The sequence below is a fragment of the Populus alba genome, chromosome 5, assembly GCF_005239225.2.
Source record: "Populus alba chromosome 5, ASM523922v2, whole genome shotgun sequence".
Classification (NCBI taxonomy): domain Eukaryota; kingdom Viridiplantae; phylum Streptophyta; class Magnoliopsida; order Malpighiales; family Salicaceae; genus Populus; species Populus alba.
Genome location: NC_133288.1, coordinates 15,521,465 through 15,543,000, shown reverse-complemented (window position 1 = coordinate 15,543,000; position 21,536 = coordinate 15,521,465). Strand labels below are relative to the sequence as shown.

Below are 21,536 nucleotides of genomic sequence, written 5' to 3'. Positions count from 1 at the left end.
ATTATTCATTTATTATATCAAATTTTATTCTTAATTTTTTTTATTGCTATATATTTTGTTTTGAATCATTATTTTTATTTTTTTCAATTTTATACCTTAAAATTTGATATAATTTAATTTTTATATTAACTTTAGTGCTCATTATTTTGATTGTTATTTGCTTTTCTCTTTTTTTTTTTAATTGAAATTTCTTTATCAATTATATTTAGTCATCATTCTTTTGATTTCTATTATTTTTATTTAAAATAATTTATGAAATTAAGATTTTATTTTTTAATTTCATCATTTTTCAACTTATTGATATGTAAGATTTGGTTTCATTCTTCGTATTGTTATTTATTTTATTTGAAATAATTTATAAAATTTAAAGTATTTTTTCGATTTCATCCTCCTTCAACTTTTTTATATATTAGATTTGGTTCTCATCCTTTTAATAAATTTTAAAAAAAATTAAAATATTAATAAATTATTTTTCCAAAACTTATTTTCTATAGCATATCCAAATATTGTAAAAAAAATTATTTTATTTTCTATAACACATAGTTTTTAGACCTGGCCTGGTTCAAGGCTCGGGTTTCGAGTTTTTACTAGGTAACTGGGTCGCCCAAGTCAATTATTTTTTGTTTTTAATCAAAACAATGTCTTTTAGTTAAAAAAAAAAAAAATCAATTGGTTGCAACCGGGTTTTTGACCAGGTCTTGCCAGGTCAACAAGGTCGCCGGGTCACACCGAGTTTTTTTTTTTTTTTTTTAACTCGACCCAGTTCCAGCCCCGAGTCACCTAGGTCCTGAGTCGACCTGTTGAGCCGGGAGGGATTTCAAAACTATGCTATAACACTACTAAACATTAATTAGAAATTCACTAGAAACTACTTTTCAAAATAAAACTTCTTTATAGCAAAAAGAAAAAGTATATTTGTGGGGGGGGAAAAAAGGACAGAACGGGCTAGTGAGGGAGTGTGGGTTTTGTTTGTTTAGTCAGTTAGTGCAGTGAAAACCAAGTTTATAAATTGACAACGCATAACCCCAGTTGTGCTTGTGTCTTCGTTTGTTTGCGAGTGTGTAGTGCGCGTATAATTTTCACCTTTTTGAGGCCTTTATTATCCTGCTCTTCTTTTGAATCTCTTCCCATTGAATCCTAAGACCAAAATAAGTTTCATTACCTGCCTCTTCCTCTGGTTATTCCACAATCTTCTCAAACCTTTCAGGTACTCTTTACATTAATCAACTTCTTCGTAGTTTCTTTCTATGTTTCTTGCCTCTTCTTTTCTTTCTAAATTGATTTTATGTTAATGTGTGTGTGCAGAGTTTAGTTTATACAAACAGAGATGACAAACCAGAATGTGGTCGTGCCTAATGCCAGAAAAGGTGTTGATATCACCATCGCAATGGCCCTGTCCAAGTCTTTGTTTTCACCTGTTGTACCGAAGCCATTGCCAGCTGCTCCCGGTGGGTATTTCACAATATCCCGGAAGATGTTCGCAAAGAAGACTGAAACTGGAGGCAAAACCAATTCCTGGGCTGATTCTATGAGAGATTCTTCACCTACCCGTGTCAAATCAACTACGTCTTTATCAGAAATCGAGGAGAAAAACACTTGGATTGTAAGTCTTCAAAGACCAAACACTAGCAGTACTCTTATACTATCATTCTATTAACTTGTTTTTATTTTTCTTCCTTCAACCTCGCTGATAGTTTGTTTTTTTTTTCTTTTTCTTTGTGAATTTAATTAAATATCAAACAGGTAAATCATCCTTCTGCTTTGAACATGTTTGAGCAAATAGTGAATGGCTCAAAGGGAAAACAGATTGTAATGTTTTTAGATTATGATGGTACACTGTCACCCATTGTTGAAGATCCTGACAGGGCATTCATGACCAACGAGGTTTGTGTAGCCTTCATATACGTACTATATACTCCCTTGGTTTTATGGAAATCTTTTATTTTCTATACAGTAACTTTTGTTTTCCTCCAAAATTTTAGATGAGAGAAGCTGTTAGGGACGTCGCTAGATACTTTCCGACAGCTATAGTGACGGGGAGGTGTAGGGATAAGGTATCCTTTTGTTGTTAGTATTATTATTATTACTATTCGAAAGAAGTTGGTGTTAATGGAGGTTTTTACTGTATTATAATCAATAATGTTGTTTTCTTCTCCTTGTAAAAATCTTGCAGGTGTACAGCTTCGTAAGATTGGCAGGGCTTTATTACGCTGGTAGCCATGGCATGGACATCAAGGGACCATCCAAGAATTGTTGCAGAAACATAACAGTGAGCACGGATGTCTTCAACTTGGGGCTTTCTATTACTATTTGTTTTAATCGTATTTATTCACCAAATAATAATTTCGTATTATTCAGGATTATCAAGGTGTACTTTTTCAACCTGCCAGTGAGTTTTTACCCATGATTGATGAGGTTTGTTTCCTTCCTTTCTTTAACCTTCTCTTAAAAATAAGTAAGTAAATGATTTATGAAAAGAATCTAAATCTGTACCTTTTCTTTTTTTTTAATTTTTTTTCAGGTGTACAATGTTTTGCTGGAGAGAACAAAGCATATCCCAGGAGCTAGAGTAGAAGACAACAAATTTTGCATATCCGTACACTTTCGTTGTGTCGAGGAAAAGGTACGTTCTCGTATTTTTCCTTTCACCTTCATTTACTTCAATGGATAATGCGAATGATTTCTAAAAGCTTTCTTGGCTTCCCCCCCGACAGATGTGGGCTGCGTTAGTAGAGCAAGTAAGATCAGTTCTCAAAGGTTATCCACAACTTAGATTAACTCAAGGGAGGAAGGTATTTTTACAAGAACTCCTTTTCTCTACAAGAACCTGCTTGATTATTTTCGTTCATACTGTGTGATTAATCTGCCCAACAATCTTTTATAAATTGAAACAGGTTTTAGAGATCCGACCCACCATTAAATGGGACAAGGGCAAAGCTCTTGAGTTCTTGTTGGAATCATTAGGTGAATAGATACTTGTGTCAATACTCTAGTTAATCTCTCATATAATTGTAGATTAACAACAGTTGATTGTTTCTTTGTCAGGATATGCCAATTCTACTGATGTTTTACCAGTTTATATTGGAGATGATCGAACTGATGAGGATGCATTCAAGGTATATATCATGTTATATCCATTGATCCCTACCTTTTCTTTTACTATTAACCACATCTTATCTCCAAATTTCATTTCTTCTTCTAAACAACTGGTTATATGCATACTAAACAGGTTCTAAGAAACAGGGGACAAGGGCTTGGGATTCTTGTTTCTAAAGTACCAAAGGAAACAAATGCCTCTTATTCTCTACAAGAGCCAACAGAGGCAAGTTCTGTAATCTAACAAGCAAAGGGGTTATGTTTGATTTCTGGTGCTAATTATGGTTAATTTTCAATCTTACAACATGGACTAATGAATCATGTCTTCAACAGGTTAAAGACTTTTTACGGCGTTTGGTTGAGTGGAAGCGATCAACGTTACAAGGACAAAGCAGAGTGTAAAAAATATAGCAGATGAAGTTGATTCTACCCTAGCTAAAAGCTGGTCGAGGGTGGATTAAAATATGTATTTTTCTTGTTTATTTAGACATTGTAAATTGATGGTAAAAAAAAAAAAGTGGAATACAAGAAATTCCATGGTGTTGGATCTCTCTCTCTCTACAATGCCACGTATGGTCCTAAGAAAATCGATATAACATTTCTTACATTCGATAAAAAAAAAAAATCGATATAACATGAAATACACTATTTGAATAACTGAGAAAATTAGTTTGAGTATACACTGTAAAGGAAAATGATATTTAAACTTGAAATATTTGTGACTTTATATTTGATTTATTTATATATATTTTTATCTTTATTCTTTTTATAATTTTTTTTTTTTTATTTTTTTAAAAAACTATTATACAAAAGATTAAGAAAATGGTGCTCATATATATATTGCAACATTGTCTTTTTTTTATTACATTAAAAATTATCTTAAAATTTTACAAGTTTTTATTAAAATAATTTTATTATATTCTATTATATATAAGCATCGACTTTTTTATTTACAATTATAATTTTTTTTTACTCAAAGTTAAAAAAAAAAAACATATTAATAACAATAATTGTTTGCATTTAAAAAAATTAAAAAAATTATTTAATTTGTAACAAGTAAGAGTTTTTTTTTTGTATTTACTTATATAAATACATACTTTTTAATTTATAATCACATTATATATATATATATATATATATATATATATATTAACCGCAGTTGAAATAACTAGTTTATCACTAATTAACTACACGCAAACCGAACCTGAGAGGTATAGTTCAACATCATAGATTTGCTTTTTAGAAGTTATCAAGTTTAAGTATCACAAATCTCTTATGGTCACTGAAAGCAAAGGTGGAGTAAGAAAAAAAATTTAGGGGAGCCAAATTAAAAATATTTCTTTGTAGGGGGGATTTCTGAGTAACATTGTTGTGTAAATATGTCTTTGGTCTACTAGTTGTTTTTCCTTGCAATTCATGCTTTAATTAAAATTTTCTTTGTAGTTCTTTTCTTATAAAATATTTACAAGGAAGGGGTTGAGAAAAATATTTTCTTGTAGGGGTCAGGGCTCCTACTAGCCCTCCTGTCTCTGCCACTGATTGGATGCTTATATGGTCGTTAATTTTAGAGTTTATGAGATTAGTCGAAAGTGTGTACAAGCTGACCCAGAACACTTATATTAATGAAAAAAAAAAAACTACACAAACCGACAAAAACTATTTCCAGCTGTACGTAATATTTTATAAACCTTTGAAGTGTCTGCAAGGAAAACAATTGTCAGATATTAGTTGGAAGAGCATTTTTTCAGTGGGTTACAATTTGTTTAACGGCACATATCCCTGGACTGGCTAAACATGCTAGGTTTCAATTGGTTATCGAAGGACTCGTGCGACAGGAGACCTGAACTTCATTTATTATTATTATTGTGCATTCTTCGAGTCCATACTAATTAAGTCATACTGTGCAGCAGTGCTTGATGTCAACCCGTATGGCATGTGCTTCGTACTCCAATATTTTTGCAATCCCTCACGTATAAGGTGGCTCGTTTTCACGGGATTTATCTACACAAGAACTGTCACCGTGTTCTGTAGGAGATCTGCGGTCTCTTCTTTATTTCCTCGACGCCAAGAAATAGGCAAATGGAATGGTGGCAGTCAAACTCAACGTGAAATTAGTTCTTGAACTTTGCGTCTCGCCACCGTGGTGTCCACGCCAGCACACACTGTGTTGAAACTCAATAATGGAGAGAATCTATAACAGTTGTAAAGATACCATGCGAGCCAGTATCATGGAAGTCTTTGGACATTAAACTTAAGGTATAGGCTTTGCTGCATATTTTCTAGTAAAATCCAATGAACCCTAGGGAATCGCCCCCATCACTAGCCTTTACAAAATGCAAGTGGATCACTAGCTCCTCTCAAACATACATATGGAGCGCAAACAAATTGTTTCAATCATTTGTATTAATCAACCACTTTTAGGGCACATTAATTAGCTGGCACGGATCTGTTCTAGCTTAATCAAAATCCTTGGTTAGAGGCTTAGAAATACAGCTACATTAATTAAATACTCGGTAGGGAAATCTTTTTCGTCGTTGTGGTCCTAGCCTTGTATGGTTTTGGATACCGGATGATCCGAAAAAAAATCATTTGTATTCAAGTGGATGCCTGCCTCTCAAAAATAGAGTGTACCTTTCTCATTTATATGGCAAGATTGCATCAATTATCAGCGTAAAAACTCAAAAGTCTATATATAGCAGTTCATTTCTCATGTAACCCACTTTTAGCATATAATTAAACCACCCACATGTTGCAATAAACTGGAAATTATACATCTTTGAGCTGCCTGGTACTTCTTACTTAGGAATGAAAAAAATCCAAATTATGCATGGCCCTCTGATTGACGATAATGTCAGCTATAAAAAGTTGTTTTTGAAAAAAGAAGAAAGAAAACAAGAGCAATTTATAGATGTGACTCAAACATTGAAACTGAAAGAAAGTTTTGCTGGATGCTTTATCTTGTGATTATAAGTCTTTTCCTTTGATTTTTCATTTTCGACTACTAGCTAGGTAGTGGTGTTTGCTCCATAGAGCCATTACTAAACCAGAAGTACTACTTTCCAGCATTGTCACCTAACTATACATCGTTAATAACGATCTTGTTCTTCAATTAATTCACGCAAACTTGTCGTCCTTCAGTACTGTCTTTACTCAAGATCAGCAACATTTTCCTTAGATATATCAAGTACGTTAGTTAAACATATTATCCACACAAGTCCGTCAATTATTACCAACCTTCTATATATAGTACAATGACAACATTATAAACTGATTGATGTGTTTCGATCGAGTCAATATTCTACTCCTGAAATCATAACTCTTATCCTACAGCAACTGACTATTTCAAGAATAAAATATCCATTCAACATAGTTTCAAGGCAACAGAAGTACTACTATATGACAAAAACAAATAAATTTAATAAGCTAAAGAAGGAAAGAGATGCAATCGCGTGGAGGCCATGAGGGACAGAATAGTAATTAATAGAACTTAAATCATACATCTTGAGCAAGGATTTTCTTCTTGTTACTGTTATTTCTTTTTTTTCTTCGTGGCTGAAGGGTAACATATGTTCCCAGTAACCCTTATACAGAAAAAGACAAGAAAACTATGCAGGTTTTAAAGATATTAGACCTGAATCAGTAGAAACCAGACGATTGCTCGCAAACAGAAATATCGAGCTAAACCATTGGGCACTGGGATTTGCGAGAGCCCACCTTCTGTTGGATTAAAGAAATGGGAATGTGGATTTTTTTTTATTTTTTTTTTTATAGATCGAAATTCTAGTATAATGGTTATTTTCAAGGGTTAGGTAGTGAAAGGGAAACCCACTAATAGGTGAGGGGGGAATCCATGGTTGCAGAGGAGTTGGAATCCACTTTAAGTGCTTGATTTGAAGAGGACATAAATTTTTTTTATGGGGACATCCAACATGGTTCCAAGCAATGGAAAATACCTCTCTGGCTCAATCAAACGTGTAAAGAAAAGCTTCCACTAGATGCAATCCATCATTGGGTGCCATAAACTTAATTAAACTAAACTACTTGAAGCTCTAATTATTGGGGCGAAAGAGGCACTTTCCTTGAACCACCAACATAACAAAGCACACCATGATCTTCAGCATAGACCTAAGAGATTTCAGACAAATCATTCAATCAAAGAATCTATTAGATCTCCTATATATATAAAACAGATTTAATTTCAAGACACACCTTCCTGCTCCCAACAAATCACAAGTACGGCTAAGAAATAAAAATATCCTAGTTTAGTATTCTAAGGCCTTTTGCATTCAAAAGTACAGCTTAAAACCATGATTCACGATCACTGAAGCCCCACGCCCATCATACAAAAAAAGAAGCCAATCCCTTTCATCCACATTATACATCCTTGTTAAGGTATCCCAGCTTTCTGATTTGGCAATGTTTGGTCTCTTCAAGAGTGGTCCTATGGCCAAGTTTAATTTTTCTTTGGAGATGCTCAATAATGGATGAACAAAAGCTCATGGTACGTGTCCTCCCATAGCAAAATGGTCCCCGTTTAGAGGGCCGAGCTGTAGCCTGCAGGTAAGTTGGCGCAGTTTTCACAAGAATAATCAAGGTTAAAAGGTACGGTATAAGTCAATGGTAGGGTATTTTTCAGCATTGTATAATTCATTTCCCATGTGACCCATATGACCTTGTCATAGGGAACAAATGAATAATGTGTCCGTATATTAGGTTTGCTGCTTCAATCGTATCTGTTCATATTATTGGTGCAATAATAATAATAATAATAACACGTGACACCAAGGAATCCGCAACGACCCGATCATAGATGATTTCTGGAATATAACTAGCAGGGTGTCAAGGAAAGAGTACTTAAGTGGTAAGCTATATATATGGTGTCTGTAGACTCTACTAAATATAGCACTGCTATCGCACGTGTTCATACACAGTCCTCTTCTTTCATGGATACATGTTCGTAGTTTATTCAAGAATTATACTTTTGTATTCAAGAAATCATAATGTCACTATGTGTGTGGGTGTGTGCGTGTTGGCTGGAGGGAAAGAAGCTTTTGTTTTAAAATGGTAGTGGTAGGTTTAGTTTGAACTTCTGTCATTAATCTCTATATCTTTTCTTCCTTTTGGAAATGGCCGGCTGCCACATTTCGGTCCCTTTTTAAAAGTAGTTTAACTGGGGATCATTTAATTTTGATTCTTCTTCATACTTAGACAAAGTTTTACTTCTTTAATTTGGAAAATATACCCATCGTCCACTTGTTGTTGATGCTAGATAGAAATCAAAGAGCTAAAAAACTATCGTTAGTGGGGGTGAGCAAAAAAACCGATAAAACGATTAAACTGAAAAAACCAGAAAAAACAATAACTGAAAAAACCAAACCGAAAAAAAAAACCAAATTAACCGATTAAAAAATCACAAAAAAATTTCGGTTCGGTTCGGTTTCGGTTTTCAAAGTTTGAAACCGATTGAACCAAACTGAACCGAACCGGTTCAACCAAACCAGCAGTTAAAAAAAAAACACCTATAAATAGGATGCTTTTTCTAACCCTAAACCTAAAGTTAAACTTTGCTCTCTGCATTCTCTAGTCGCCCCTCCCATTTTTCTCTATGCATCTCTCATTCTCTCCCCTCCCTCTCTCTGTGTATCCCCCCCTCCCTTTCTCCATGCATCTCTCCATTCCCTTTCTCTTTGCATCTCTCCTCTTTGATTAGAGAAGGAGACTGAGTTGGTGCAACATAGTTGGATCGGTCGCCATTGAGAGCGAGTTTAGGGTTTTTTCTTTGCAGGTGTATGGTGGCGGCTCCAAAGCAAAGTGAAGGGAAGATTATAAAGGGAAAACGGGGGATTTTTTTAATTAGCGTGGAAGGGTTTGGCCCTTCCTCTTTGATTTGTTTCCTCTTGTTTAAATAATATTGTTCTGATGATTTTACATTTTAATAACAGATATCTTTTGATTTTTTCTTTGTTTTTTTTTCCTCCAATCAAATGACTTGTGTTCTTTCCTTTTGTTTTGTGTATCTTTTTGCAAGGTTTAATTCTTGGGCAAAGATCTAACAAAAAGAAAATCGGGATTGAATTTTCTGGAGATCATGGATGCCCAACCAGTTAAAAAAAGTGTCATACTTGTTGAGAAAACCAAGATTTCTCAGAAAATAAGCACAGATCTGTGAAATTAGAAATAAAACGAAAATAAAATCCTTGAAAAAATTTGATCAGTGAAAAAAACCAGAAATAATTTTTGATTGAAATGGGTTTGGAAGGGAAAAAACCCGAACCGAACCGAACCGAACATGGTCGGTTCGAATCGGTTTTCGGTTCGGTTCGGTTCAAAAAATTGGAAAAAAAATAATTCGGTTTGGTTGTTTATTTTGGCCTAAAACCGGACCGAACCGAAAATGCTCACCCCTAGTCGTTAGGCGGTCTGATGACCTCCTATGTCATTTCTACAGTTGCTTTTTTTTATTTTAACTTTTGGGTACATACGGATGCTCTTTTTACCAAACACCTCAATGCCAAACCGGCACTTGTATGGTTTATCTGGCAAGAAATTTTTCCTCCTAAAATGGGAAAAATTGGGCAATTAGTAAACCTAAAAAAATTGGTGAAATAATACACTTTTATCTTATCAAGCTTTTGAAGCGCCACATTTACTAAATATCGTTATTTCTAAACATGACAAGATAGTTTCTGCTCTTCAAAATAACGACATTTAGTAAATGTCAATTGAGAATAATAGAATGTCTTAGGTTGTACCTTAGCCAACCTTCATCTATATATGTGTGTGTGTGTGCGCGCGCGCGCGTGTATGTGTGTGGCAAAACATGACAGTAACTGTAGGGATTACAACATTGAAATAATCCTACATTAATTTCCTATTCAGATATATATACGTGTTATACATTCTATAATATGCCCCCTCAAGCTGAGAGTGGAGGATCGACCTGAACCTTGAACCAAAAAACAGTAAAGAACGCAACAGGAAGTGGTTTAATGAAAACATCTGCAAGTTGATCCCGAGAAGGGATAAAACGAATTTAAATCTCTTTCTTGGCAACGCGATCACAGACAAGTGATAATCTATCTCAACATGTTTAGTACGGACATGAAAGATAGGATTCGTTGAGAAATAGGTCGCACCAAGGTTATCACACCAAATGATAAGAGCAGAAATTGAGGGATGCTGTAGATTTGTTAACAAATATTAAAGCCAAATGACCTTAGCGGTACTGTCAGCTAAGGCTTTATACTCAGCCTCAGTAAAGGAGCTAGAAAATATGCATTGCTTGCCAGATTTCCAAGAAATCAATGTCTGACCAAAAAAGACAAGGTAGCCACCCGTAGACTTGCGATCATCAATACTACCAACTCAATCTGCATCTATAAATCTATGTAGAGCAAAGGAGGAGCCTCGAGTGATATGAAAACCATAAGATTTCATACCTTTAAGGTAGCGTAGAATACGTTTAACGGCGACCCAATAAGAATATGTAAGAGCATGTATTAACTTACAAACTATGTTAACAACAAAGTAGATATTTAGACGGGTGAAGGTAAGATACTAAAGAGCATCCATGATTTGACAAAATCATATAGGATAAGAGAATGAATTATCCGACAATATAGTAACTTTCGAAGGAGAGACTAGAGTATCAACATGTTTGTAGGAAGTCATACCAGCTCGAGTGAGGATGTCAAGAATATATTTGTGTTGATGTAGTATTAAACCCATACCTGTAGACTGAACTTCAATACCCGGAAAGTAATGAATGGTGCCTAGGTCACGAAGCTTGAATTCAGAGCTTAGTAACTGCATTAGGTGATGAAGCATAGCATAGTTGCTACCCATAAGCAGAATATCATCAACATACACCAAAAGATAAAAGATATTAGATCCATCAGATAATATAAACAGGGAGGTATCAACCTTGAAAGCCTGGAAAACAATGGAGAGCAAAAAATCACTTAGACGAATGTACCATGCTCTCGGTGCCTGTTTTAAACCATACAATAATTTATGCAATCTGCATACATGAGATGAAAGAGTAGAGTCAACAAAACCTGGCGATTGTTTCATATAGACCTCTTTAGTAAGAACACCATTAAGGAAGGCCTTATGAATATCAGTGCTGATGAATCTACCAATTTTCGTAAAATCGCAATAGAGAAAACTAATCGGATGGTGGCCTGCTTAATAACTGGACTGAAGGTTTTAGAATAATCAATGCCTTCCTACTAGGTAAAACCTCTAGTAACAAGGCGTGCTTTATAACGCTCAATACTACTATCAACACGATGTTTGATCCGATACAGCTATCTTCTACCAATAATGTTCATCGAAGGATGAAAGAGGACCAAATACCAAGTACGATTAGAGTGCAAATCTATGATTTCATCACATATAACATTATGCCAAATTGTATACTTGTCAGCATTAGAGAATGCAAGAGGTTCAAAAGAGAGAGAGTGCAGTACCCATGTGGAGGCAAGATTAGCGGCAGCAAAAACAACCAGATTTGTTGTCTTTGGTTGCCGCGGTCTAAGAACCGTAGGATGCCTACTGATCACAGGTGACAAACCAGGGGAAAATGGTGGCAATGAGGAGATCTGCGGCAGCTAATAAGAGGATAGATCAGCCATAAGATTCAGTCCAGCTGGAGAGGATGAGGAAGAATCTGCCGCAATTAAAGGAATGTTAGCAAAGAAAGGGCTGTAAAGAAGTTGCACACTAGCCAAGGAGGGCAAAGAAGAGGAAGGACCAGAGATTGCCCCAACTCCAAGAAAGGTTGCGTTCTAGTGCCTGGACGAGACCAAATGACTAGCTGAACTTGCATCATAATGGTTAGATTAGCATTCATGTGATGGTGGGAAGGGGCAGGGCGGAGGTTATGGTGGGGTGGCTGTTTGAAGTGGCAGAGCTGAATTATGTTGGCTATTTGGGTGGCTGTTTCGAGTGGGAAATGGTGGGTGGTGGAGCAGAGAAAGGAGGATGACAATGGCGGGTTGGGCAGGCCTTGTGTTCGAGACCTTTGCAATCTATTTAAAATTATAAAATGGAAACACATGTTCATGGAAGCAGACATGACAAGAGATATAAATGTGGTAAGATGCAATGTTAAAACATTGATAATCAAAGAGCGAGGAATTGTAACAAAAACACACACATAGAGAGAAACGAAAATCCAATTTATGATTATTAATAGACGCAAAAAAAAAAAAAAAAAAACGGAGACACCTAAATGTACACAAAAAATGATAATTAGAAGACCATTGAAACAAACAATTAAACAGAGATCTATAAGCAAGAACATGAGTAAGCATGCAATTTATAAGATAAACAGAGGTTTTAAAAGCATAATTCCAAAACCAAAAAGGCATTTTACATTGCCCTAGAAGAGTAAGTCTTGTTTCCATAATATGCCTATGACGACGCTTTACTATGCCATTTTGTTCATGAGTGTGAGGATAAATCAGACGATGATAGATACCAGTGATCATAAAGAATGTGGACAGTTTGCAATATTCACCGCCCTAATCAGTTTGAACAGATTTTATTTTTAATGAAAATTAATATTCAACCAGAGTCTGAAATTGATGAAAAACAGAGTAAACATCATACTTGGCAACAAGAGGGTAATACCATATATATTTTCTATAAGCATCAACAAAGATAACAAAATAATGATAGCCATCCGAAGAGAAGAGGGGAGCAGGACCCTATACATCACTAAAAAATAATTAAAGCGGAGTAAAAGTTTTGTGACTCGTAGGTTTTAAAGACAAACACGACGAATTTCCTAAAAGATAACTTTGACATTGAAAATTAAAACATTTGTTGTTATAAATCATCTTATTTTTCGAGACTAACAATTGAAAAATACATGAAGTAGGATGACCTAGTCGACGATGCCATAAATCGGTAGAAGCAGAAGTGCAGGGAAACTAATAGGCTTGAGGAACTAATGTGATGGAAGACTTGGTCAAGGCATAGAGACCATATTTACTCTGAACTGAGAAAGGACTTCATTGGTGTTAAGATCCTTGACATAAAACACACGATGGTGAAATTAAAAATAAATATTATTATTAAGATAAAATTTCTGAACAGAGAGCAGAGGTTTTATGATTACAGAAACATGAACATTAGATAAAATGAAAGAATGATGTGGTGTATATATTTTTGTATGATCGATATGAGATATGGGAAGACCTGTACCATCACCAATATGCAAATTATCATTACTAAGATACGATTCTGAAGCAGTCAAGGTTGCAAGATCTGGTGTGACGTTTTGATTGGCAATGGTATCCAGAAACCAATCGGCAGAACCTATTGAGGAGAGATTTCGCTGCGCTAAGTTTGCAGTAGGCTACTGGCCATAACCCTACTACTAGAGTTAAGGACAGTGGGGAGTGATATGGCTGAAAATTTAGCACAATTGGCAATGTGGATTCTGCCCCTATTGTGCTGCCAATTCCCCTGCCATTTACCTTGTCTGTTGTCACTGAAGGAGGTGTTATGGAAGCTGTAGTGATCTGGTCTGGAGCCAGCAGACCGATTGCCTCTGCTACTAAACTGGTTGGGGTGTCAATCGCCATTAGAGCGGCCCCTGTTGCGATCAAAATTGCCAAAGGTTTGGCATTGAGCAACAAAAGCAGACGGTGTAATGTTGGGTGTTGGCAATAGAGGATCATGTATGGCAGAAGATCCCATGGACATATAGGAAGATTTGTGAATAAATTCATGCGTGACGAGATGACTGTGAAGATTTGTATACGATAAAAGTTCAGCCTTGGTAACAAGGCTTGTTACTAAGTTGTTAAACTCTCCCCGAAGATCATGAAACACATATAAGTTGAAATCCTCAAACAAGGCCTTAACTTTTTACATAAATCAAGTTACTGATTCATCACCCTGTCGAAGATCTTAAAGGGAGCCATGAAGTTGTATGATACGAGAGTTTGAGGTGGAAACTAGAGCTTGCTCAAGTGTACGCTAGGTAGAACAAGAAGTTTGGCAGCCAACAACAAGGTGCAGAACTTCCATAGATAAGGAGGAAGTAAAGCACTTAGAATAAATTAATTATGTTGTTTCCAGTGAAGAAAAAGTTGATTTACCTGAAGAGAGGTACCATCAGTGGCAAGAACATGTGGAGATGAACATGTATTGAAGCGGTCAACAAAGTTGAAAACTCCTTGACCTAGGAGATACGACATTATCTACATACGCCAATATAGATAATTGATGTTTGTTAATTTGAGGGGGATGACTTGATGAGTGTGAGAAAGAGATATGATAGCAGCAGTAATAGTGGCATAAATTGCATCAGACACAGGCTGCAAGAAGGGAGTATTGTGGGAGTTGAAGAGCATGTGTCCACCAGCAGTAGGTTATGGCCACGATAGAACTGAAAAAGAGGAAAACAAAGGGGTTGATGCAACAGATGAAGACAGAAGAGCTACGGTAGGAGAAGACGCCTGCAGAAGAAGAAGAAGTAATAGGCAGTTGTTCCATTGCAGAGATAGTTGTGATGAAAGTGTTTTAGTTAATTTAGAGCTCTGATACTAAGTTGAGAATAATAGAATGTTTTAGGTTGTGCCTTAGTCAACCTTCCTATTTATATATATGTAGCAGAACATGGCGATAACTGTAGGGATTATAATAATGGAATAATCCTACATTAATTTTCTATTTAGATATATACATGCTATACATTCTATAATAATATCACATTTCTAAAGCGTGATAAGCTAAAAGTATTCTATCATCTAGCTCGACAGGTTGACCGGTTTGTAATAGTTAGTGAAATTGGTTGATCGATTTAAAAAATAATAAGAAAATTCTCAAAAATACCAAAACTAGGGAGCTTGGCGAGATTTTTTATATCTAAAAATCACTACCAGAAAATCAATAAATACAAACAGAAATACCGAGGGAATTCCAGTGGGAAAAAATTAAAACAAAGTAAAAAAAATGATGACATGTCATTCTTACCAACAGAACTACCAATAGAATAAATTCCGTTGGTAAAATCCGTTAGTAAATTTGTTGGTAAACTGAAAAACACTATTCATCATGTCAATTACAAAGGGAATCACTGACAGAATTTTCCGTCGGTATTTTCCAGAGGGTTACAGAACTGTTCACTTTCCAATTGCACTATTAATTGTTGTTCTTTACAGACAAAATCACTAACGGATTGAAAATTAGTCGGTGTTATTTGGCGATTTTCTAAAAAAATTCAAGTAATTTAAAATTTTCATTTAAATATTACAAACGGAATCACCGACAGATTGAAAAATCATCAGTAATTGTAGGCAGTTTTTGAAAACTTTTTACAAAATTAAAAATTGAAATTAAATATTACCGATGGAATTACTGATGAAATAATTAAAAAAAATATTAATATTTAATTATCCATGGGTAAATCCATCACTAACGTGCACTAATAAAAAGCCTGAATCCCCTTATTTCACAAGAGACAGACTCATTTCTTATTATTCTTCTTCTTCTACTTCTTATTCTTCTTCTTCACTGTATGTAAAAAACATCAATTCTATTTCTTTCTCTTCTTTTCTCTCCTCGTCTCCTTCTTTTTTCCTCCATGATTGGGTATGTCTTCTTTTTTCTTCTTCTTTTTATCCTCTTAGTTTTTTTTTTTAATTATTATGTTTTACGAAAAAAAAAATTCTCTCCTTAGCTTCACTTGCAACTACATTAAGGTAAGATTTTTCTTTTTTTTCTTTTTTTTTTCATGATTTTTTTTCACTATATTTGTTTTTTTTTTTTTTTTATTTTTTTTGTTCTTAATAATTGTATAAATGTTGTTGTGAAATTTTTTTCATATGAGATCAATTTTTAGTTGATTTATTTATAGGATTTTTAAATTTTTAGCAATTGCAACTTCATTTTTTTCATATGAATTTTTTTACTTGAATTTATTAATTTTTTTTTGTTTTATTTATTTGTTGCAAATTTGTTTGAGTTGATTTTCTTATTCTTTTTTCCAAGCATTTTGAATATATATTATAGAGTGTTGATTTATGTTAATATAATTATTTTATAATTTTATAAAATAAATTTTTTAAAAAATATTTTTTAAATAATTAATGATGAAATTACAGATGAATAAAAAATATATACTTTTATATATTCAATTATCCATTGGTAATTCTGTTGGTAATAAAAAAATATTATTACCGACGCGTATGTTCCATCAGTAAAAATATTATTACAGACGAATAAAAAATTATCGATGAAAGATTCACTGACGAAGCATTTCTATCAGTGATTTCGTTGGTAAATTAATTACCGACGAAATATGTGTCTTACGCCGATGAAAAAATTTCATTGGTAAAATTATTAAATCTTGTAGTGAATCTAACGGTTGGCATAGTGAAGTTGTGGCTACTATAGGAAAAACAACCTCTGAAAACTCCTATAGAAATTTAAGCACGATCCAATGGTCCTTTTGATCTGTTATTATGGTCTAACACAATCAAACCTCGTTTTTGGCTTAGACTTGTCCCACTGGTTCTTAAATGTATCTATTAGGCCATCCATGTAATTTGTTTGGGGCAACTTCTTATTTAGTAATGATAGACTCACACCTAACTATTTAAAATCACTCATTATCACAAGCTTGACTATATCATTAATATTGAAAAATAGAGAAAAACTAGTTACTAAGTCAACTAATTAAGTCAGATGATTGAACTTTTATCTTGCTGCGTTTTAGAAACGCGACATTTACTAAAATTCGTTATTCTAAAGCATGACAACGATCTTCTTGCATTTAGAAATAATAACACTAAGTAAATATCATCCTTCTAAAACATGATAAAATAAAAATATGTTATTTCATCAAATTATTTTCCTACAATTTTGCTGTTTTGCCAATTTTTTACTTTCACTAAGCTAATTTAGAAAAAAGAAAAAAAAAAAGAGAAGTACACACGAGGGTCCATGTAATGATTGAATATATTATTGGCTCTACAGTGAAATAACCATTATGGTTGGACCAGAAGGAATAATCATGCCTGTAGATGCTGAGCTTCATTTATTAACTCCCTTCCTTCAGAGCATGATCCTATTTTGTCGTGGCTATATGGTCGCTTTGAGAGCAGGTGCGGCGCTTTCTTCTTTAACCATCTCGATCTCATGGATTCAAATGGTGGTCAGAGATTTGTCACATTTCAGGAAGGCTTCTCGACGTTTCTTGGTGGGGTCCATTTCTAGAGTGTTAGGCTCTTGAGGGTGGGCTACTCTGGCTATTGGGCTTTTGTTATGAAAACAGTCATCTTGATTAAATTGAACTTTACTTGTCTGCATCTGGAGCTTAGCCCAATGCTTCTCTCTGGTTCTTATTCTTCAATGAAACTATTTGTTCTGGCCTCGAAAAGAACATACTAGAAGATGCTCATGCTTGATGGTGGATTCATATTTCTATATTATTATTCCTTTTCAATTGACAATTGAGATATTTCTGGTGTTGGCCTGTTAGGTTAGTATACGTAGAGAAGGAGCTGTTGTTGTGATCTTCATACAAGAAGAAGAGCAAGGAACATAGAGGAAGAATGTCTCCATTTCATTTTTTATTTCTTATGGTACACTTTTAGGATAGGAAAACTAAATAATCAGCAACAAACGTTGCCAACAATTTTCCCATCTAAGACATTAAACATGTATCCAATAAAATTTGTAACAAAATGAATTACCTAGATAAAAAATCTTTCGCATCGACAAGTTTCGCACAAAACACTAAGCATCTCCTCCTCCACCACCGCCATCCCTGCAAACTGGGTCGACCACTGCCGATGCTTTGACTAGCGATTGGTTTGACATTCCTGAGAGAGTATGTGCGTGTCTTGTGCCAATGATTGCACCGTGAAATCACATGTAACTACAATTTCTGCACACCCAGTTTTGAGACCACTTGTTTTCATTTTCACTGGGACATTCATTTTTAGAGAAAATGAATGAGGTACTTTTGATTTTCTATTTCTCAGGCTATTTTGTACATCCTTAGGTAACCCAACACCAGTCCCCTTAAGGACTATTCCAATATCTGTTGAATTTTTGTGACCTTGGTGGAAAGTTGGAAACTTTCCGGTTGCAACATTTTGTTGCCTAAATGAAAGTGAAACAGCACCACCCTGCTGGTACAAAATGCTTGATCTCCGATTTGAGTTATGAACATTCAGCCTGATGTCATAGTTTGTATATGAGTATTTATGCCTGGAAAGTTGTGGGTTTTTTACGACAAAGCGTTGAACTTGAAATTCGGGATCCTTAGGCTTGAGTAAAATAAAAGAGATTCCTACAATGGTAACAGCAACTGCAATACCACTGGCAATGGCAATAAAACAACACCAGAAGCAAGAGCGACCACAACATGACTTGTGCTTCTTTTGATGGGGATTTCTTTGGCGTTGAGCTACCGAGGCGTTTCCAGGTGGTGGAAAACGATAAATTTGATCTCTAGGAATTTGGATCACGTACGTGCCAGGCTCAAAAAAGGGTTGGTTCGGGGTGGCAACGGGGTCATGAATTTTAGGGATTGCATCAGAATGTGGGACTGTTGGGACCTGCTCCGTCATTGGAAGAGGGGGAGCAGCAGTGTTGAGGAGGCCGAGGGTGGTGCATGTGGATTGGGGAATTGAAGTTATCCATGGGAAAGGGTTTGTGTGGCAAGTGTCCAAGGGAGGCTAGGAGATAGGGAGGATCACTTATTTTGACTGTTGAGATTATTTTTAGTTGGGATGACACTGGACCATGATTAGAGACCGTTTACTGGGTCAATTCTATTCTTGGCAACAGTTTGTGGAGAATGATTTGAGACGTCAAATCAATGAAAGGCAATAAATTTTGAAAAGATAAAGAAGATTTATTTTTTATTTGATTGACATTAAAAAAAAAATTATTATTTTTTAAATATATCAAGTTAATGTGGGAAATTATTATTGTTGATTAAAAAACCAAATCCTAAAAAGAGCAATTTATGCCATCTAAGAAAAACAAAATACTCATGTCATTGTATATAAAAATACTGCTATGATGGAAAATATTATTTTAAATAATCATGATCTCTTGTTATTTCTCCATCATAATATTACCAATAATCTTTTATTATGGTGAAAGGAAAATTATATTTGTTAAAAGTCTATTAACTTCAAATAAAATTGTGTTTTTTAAAACTTTCAATTAAATAAAATAGTTTGTTTTTAAATAAAAAAATATTAAAATTAACTATTAGAATTATTTATATAAAAAGAGCTTTCCAAAAAGATTTAAAAAATATTCATAATAACTCTTATCTTTCTAAAACTCTTCTCTTTTACTTTTTTTTTCTTCTATCAAATGTTTTGTGTTCCTTCTTACAGAGATAAACATTTATAAAATTAGTTTGTAGTTTATCCTTGTTAATTTGTGCTATTGAGAATATAATATTGAGTAAATTTGAGAAACAATATTACAATTACATTATAAGTATCAAAGAACATGATAAGACATGAGAATTAATCTTTATCTCAATCTAAATTTTGAAGTTGTTAATTTGTCAACCAACTCATAAGTTGATTTTTTTTTATCTATATTGATTTATATAATCTTTTTATGTTTTGTATAAACCAGATCATTATAGAAGAAAAACAATATTAAAATAATTTAATCATTTTTTTTTTAATTTGTGCATGAGTATGATGTATTTGAATTTACAATTCCCTAAATAATATTGAAACCAAGGTTTACAATCCAAACTTATTTTGTGCTTTTGATTTCAATTTGTGTGCACATATGCATATATTTTGTGCTTTTGCATATAAATAAATAAGTGATTATGCAGTTTTTGAGAATCGAACTTAGATGAATTATAATTAGAAGATTTTTATTATTGCACCACAATTGCTATTCTTGATACCTTATGTTTAATACATATATGTATGTATGTATGTATTTCTCCTTAATTAAAGTGCTTGGTTATAATCCCACCGAAAGCAATCTATTTTTTCCAAATTTAATAATGTATTTACTTATATATAAGAATGTGTGTGATTTGTTTTGATTAATTTATTAGTGTACCTTTACTTTTTGTGTGTATGTGTGTGTTTGTGCGTGTGTAAAATTTATTATGTTATTGTGATAACATATAACTAAAAGTAGTGTTAATAATACTAATGCACTGGTTACCCTAGTGGCCTTCATTATCCTAGTTTTCCTATTGGCTGGCCTGATTCTTTCACATGCTTTATGTAGGAAAAATCTTGAGAATATAAGTGGCGCGCATGGACTTTAAGAGATGATAGTAAAAGATATTATTCTATTTGATCACTTCGAACCTTGTATAGTTTTTATAAGAGGAGAGGCAAATGTTTTTTTTATAAAGGATAATGAGATTTGACCATTATTGTTTTGGTAGAAGCATGAAAGCATTCAAACTTTATATTTAATAAATATATTCTTAATGGGTTTACAACACTTTGATATTTTTAATCCAATCTCTAAATAAGTTACTTAAATCCCTAAATTTCTCCTCTTTTTCAATTTAGTAATTGATTTAAAACATTATACAATGTTGATCAATTTTTCCCTAATCTCACTTTTTCTCTTCAATTTCATTCCTTATTGAATTAAACTTTCAATTTGGCTTTCTTCTGAAATTTAGTCCTTAGTTCTTCATTTCTTTTAGTTAAAGCCAATTTAATTTTCTCTTCAATTTCATACCTTATTAAATTAAACCTTTAATTTGGGTTTCTTCTCAAATTTAGTCCTTGGTTCTTCATTTCTTTTAGTTAAAGCCAATTTAATCCTTTTTTCAATAAGTATTTTTCGATTGAGTCTTCAATTACACCCAAAGTTATTTATAAATTCTTTTCTTCTTACACTTACTCCAGGGCTTGTTAAATTTAATTATTTGTCTAATTTTATCATCAAATTTATTTTTTTCTTCTATTTTTAATCTAATTATCATTATCATTTTCATTTATTTTATTATTATTTATTATTTCTAGCTTAATTTTACACTTAAAATTAAATAAATAAAACAAAAAAAATAATTAAATGATTTAAATTGACTTATATTGAAAAGAAATAATTTTTAGAATTCTACTCTTAAAAAAAAAAATAAGGGTAAAAAGTTGAGTTACGACACATGTCGACCTAGCCATTAAAACCAAGTATAACCAAAACATCCTTGATTTGAGAAATACTTGATGAAAACTTGTTGATGCATTTTTAAACTTGTTTTAAGGTAAAAAAAATAATAATAATCATATTAGGTCCCTGTTAATTCCTAAAACTAGGAGATTTATATAATAACTTGATAAAAATTCATCAAACACTCGTTGCCGTAACCATTGAAAACAATTTTAATTGGAACATCACCAACTTTATTAAAACTCATCGATGCATTTTTAAATTTATTTTAGAAATAAAATTAATTATGT

The 21,536-nt window shown here is 33.5% G+C and overlaps 2 protein-coding genes across 2 annotated transcripts; one reads left to right on the top strand and one right to left on the bottom strand.

Annotated features, from left to right (window-relative positions):
• The first annotated feature begins 1,056 nt into the window (after positions 1–1,056).
• On the top strand, positions 1,057–3,647 carry LOC118030442 (probable trehalose-phosphate phosphatase C). Its single transcript, XM_035034554.2, has 12 exons — positions 1,057–1,207; positions 1,306–1,603; positions 1,744–1,884; positions 1,983–2,054; positions 2,174–2,269; positions 2,359–2,415; positions 2,522–2,623; positions 2,715–2,792; positions 2,895–2,964; positions 3,046–3,116; positions 3,230–3,322; positions 3,430–3,647. The coding sequence occupies exons 2-12, from the start codon at positions 1,328–1,330 to the stop codon at positions 3,496–3,498; spliced, it is 1,125 nt and encodes a 374-aa protein (XP_034890445.1). The 5' UTR covers positions 1,057–1,207; positions 1,306–1,327; the 3' UTR covers positions 3,499–3,647.
• Positions 3,648–17,918: 14,271 nt separating this feature from the next.
• Positions 17,919–18,692, bottom strand: LOC118030441 (NDR1/HIN1-like protein 13). The gene has a single exon (XM_035034553.2). It carries the CDS (start codon positions 18,690–18,692, stop codon positions 17,919–17,921), a length of 774 nt encoding a protein of 257 aa, XP_034890444.1.
• Between the last annotated feature and the right edge of the window lie 2,844 nt (positions 18,693–21,536).

Bases quoted from the DNA above. Each gene is read 5' to 3' on its own strand.
- LOC118030441 (XM_035034553.2), bottom strand. From the start codon at position 18,692: ATGACGGAGCAGGTCCCAACAGTCCCACATTCTGATGCAATCCCTAAA.
- LOC118030442 (XM_035034554.2), top strand. From the start codon at position 1,328: ATGACAAACCAGAATGTGGTCGTGCCTAATGCCAGAAAAGGTGTTGAT. The intron at 2,270-2,358 runs GTGAGCACGGAT...CGTATTATTCAG, and splicing joins ATTGTTGCAGAAACATAACA to GATTATCAAGGTGTACTTTT. The intron at 2,965-3,045 runs GTGAATAGATAC...TTTCTTTGTCAG, and splicing joins GTTCTTGTTGGAATCATTAG to GATATGCCAATTCTACTGAT.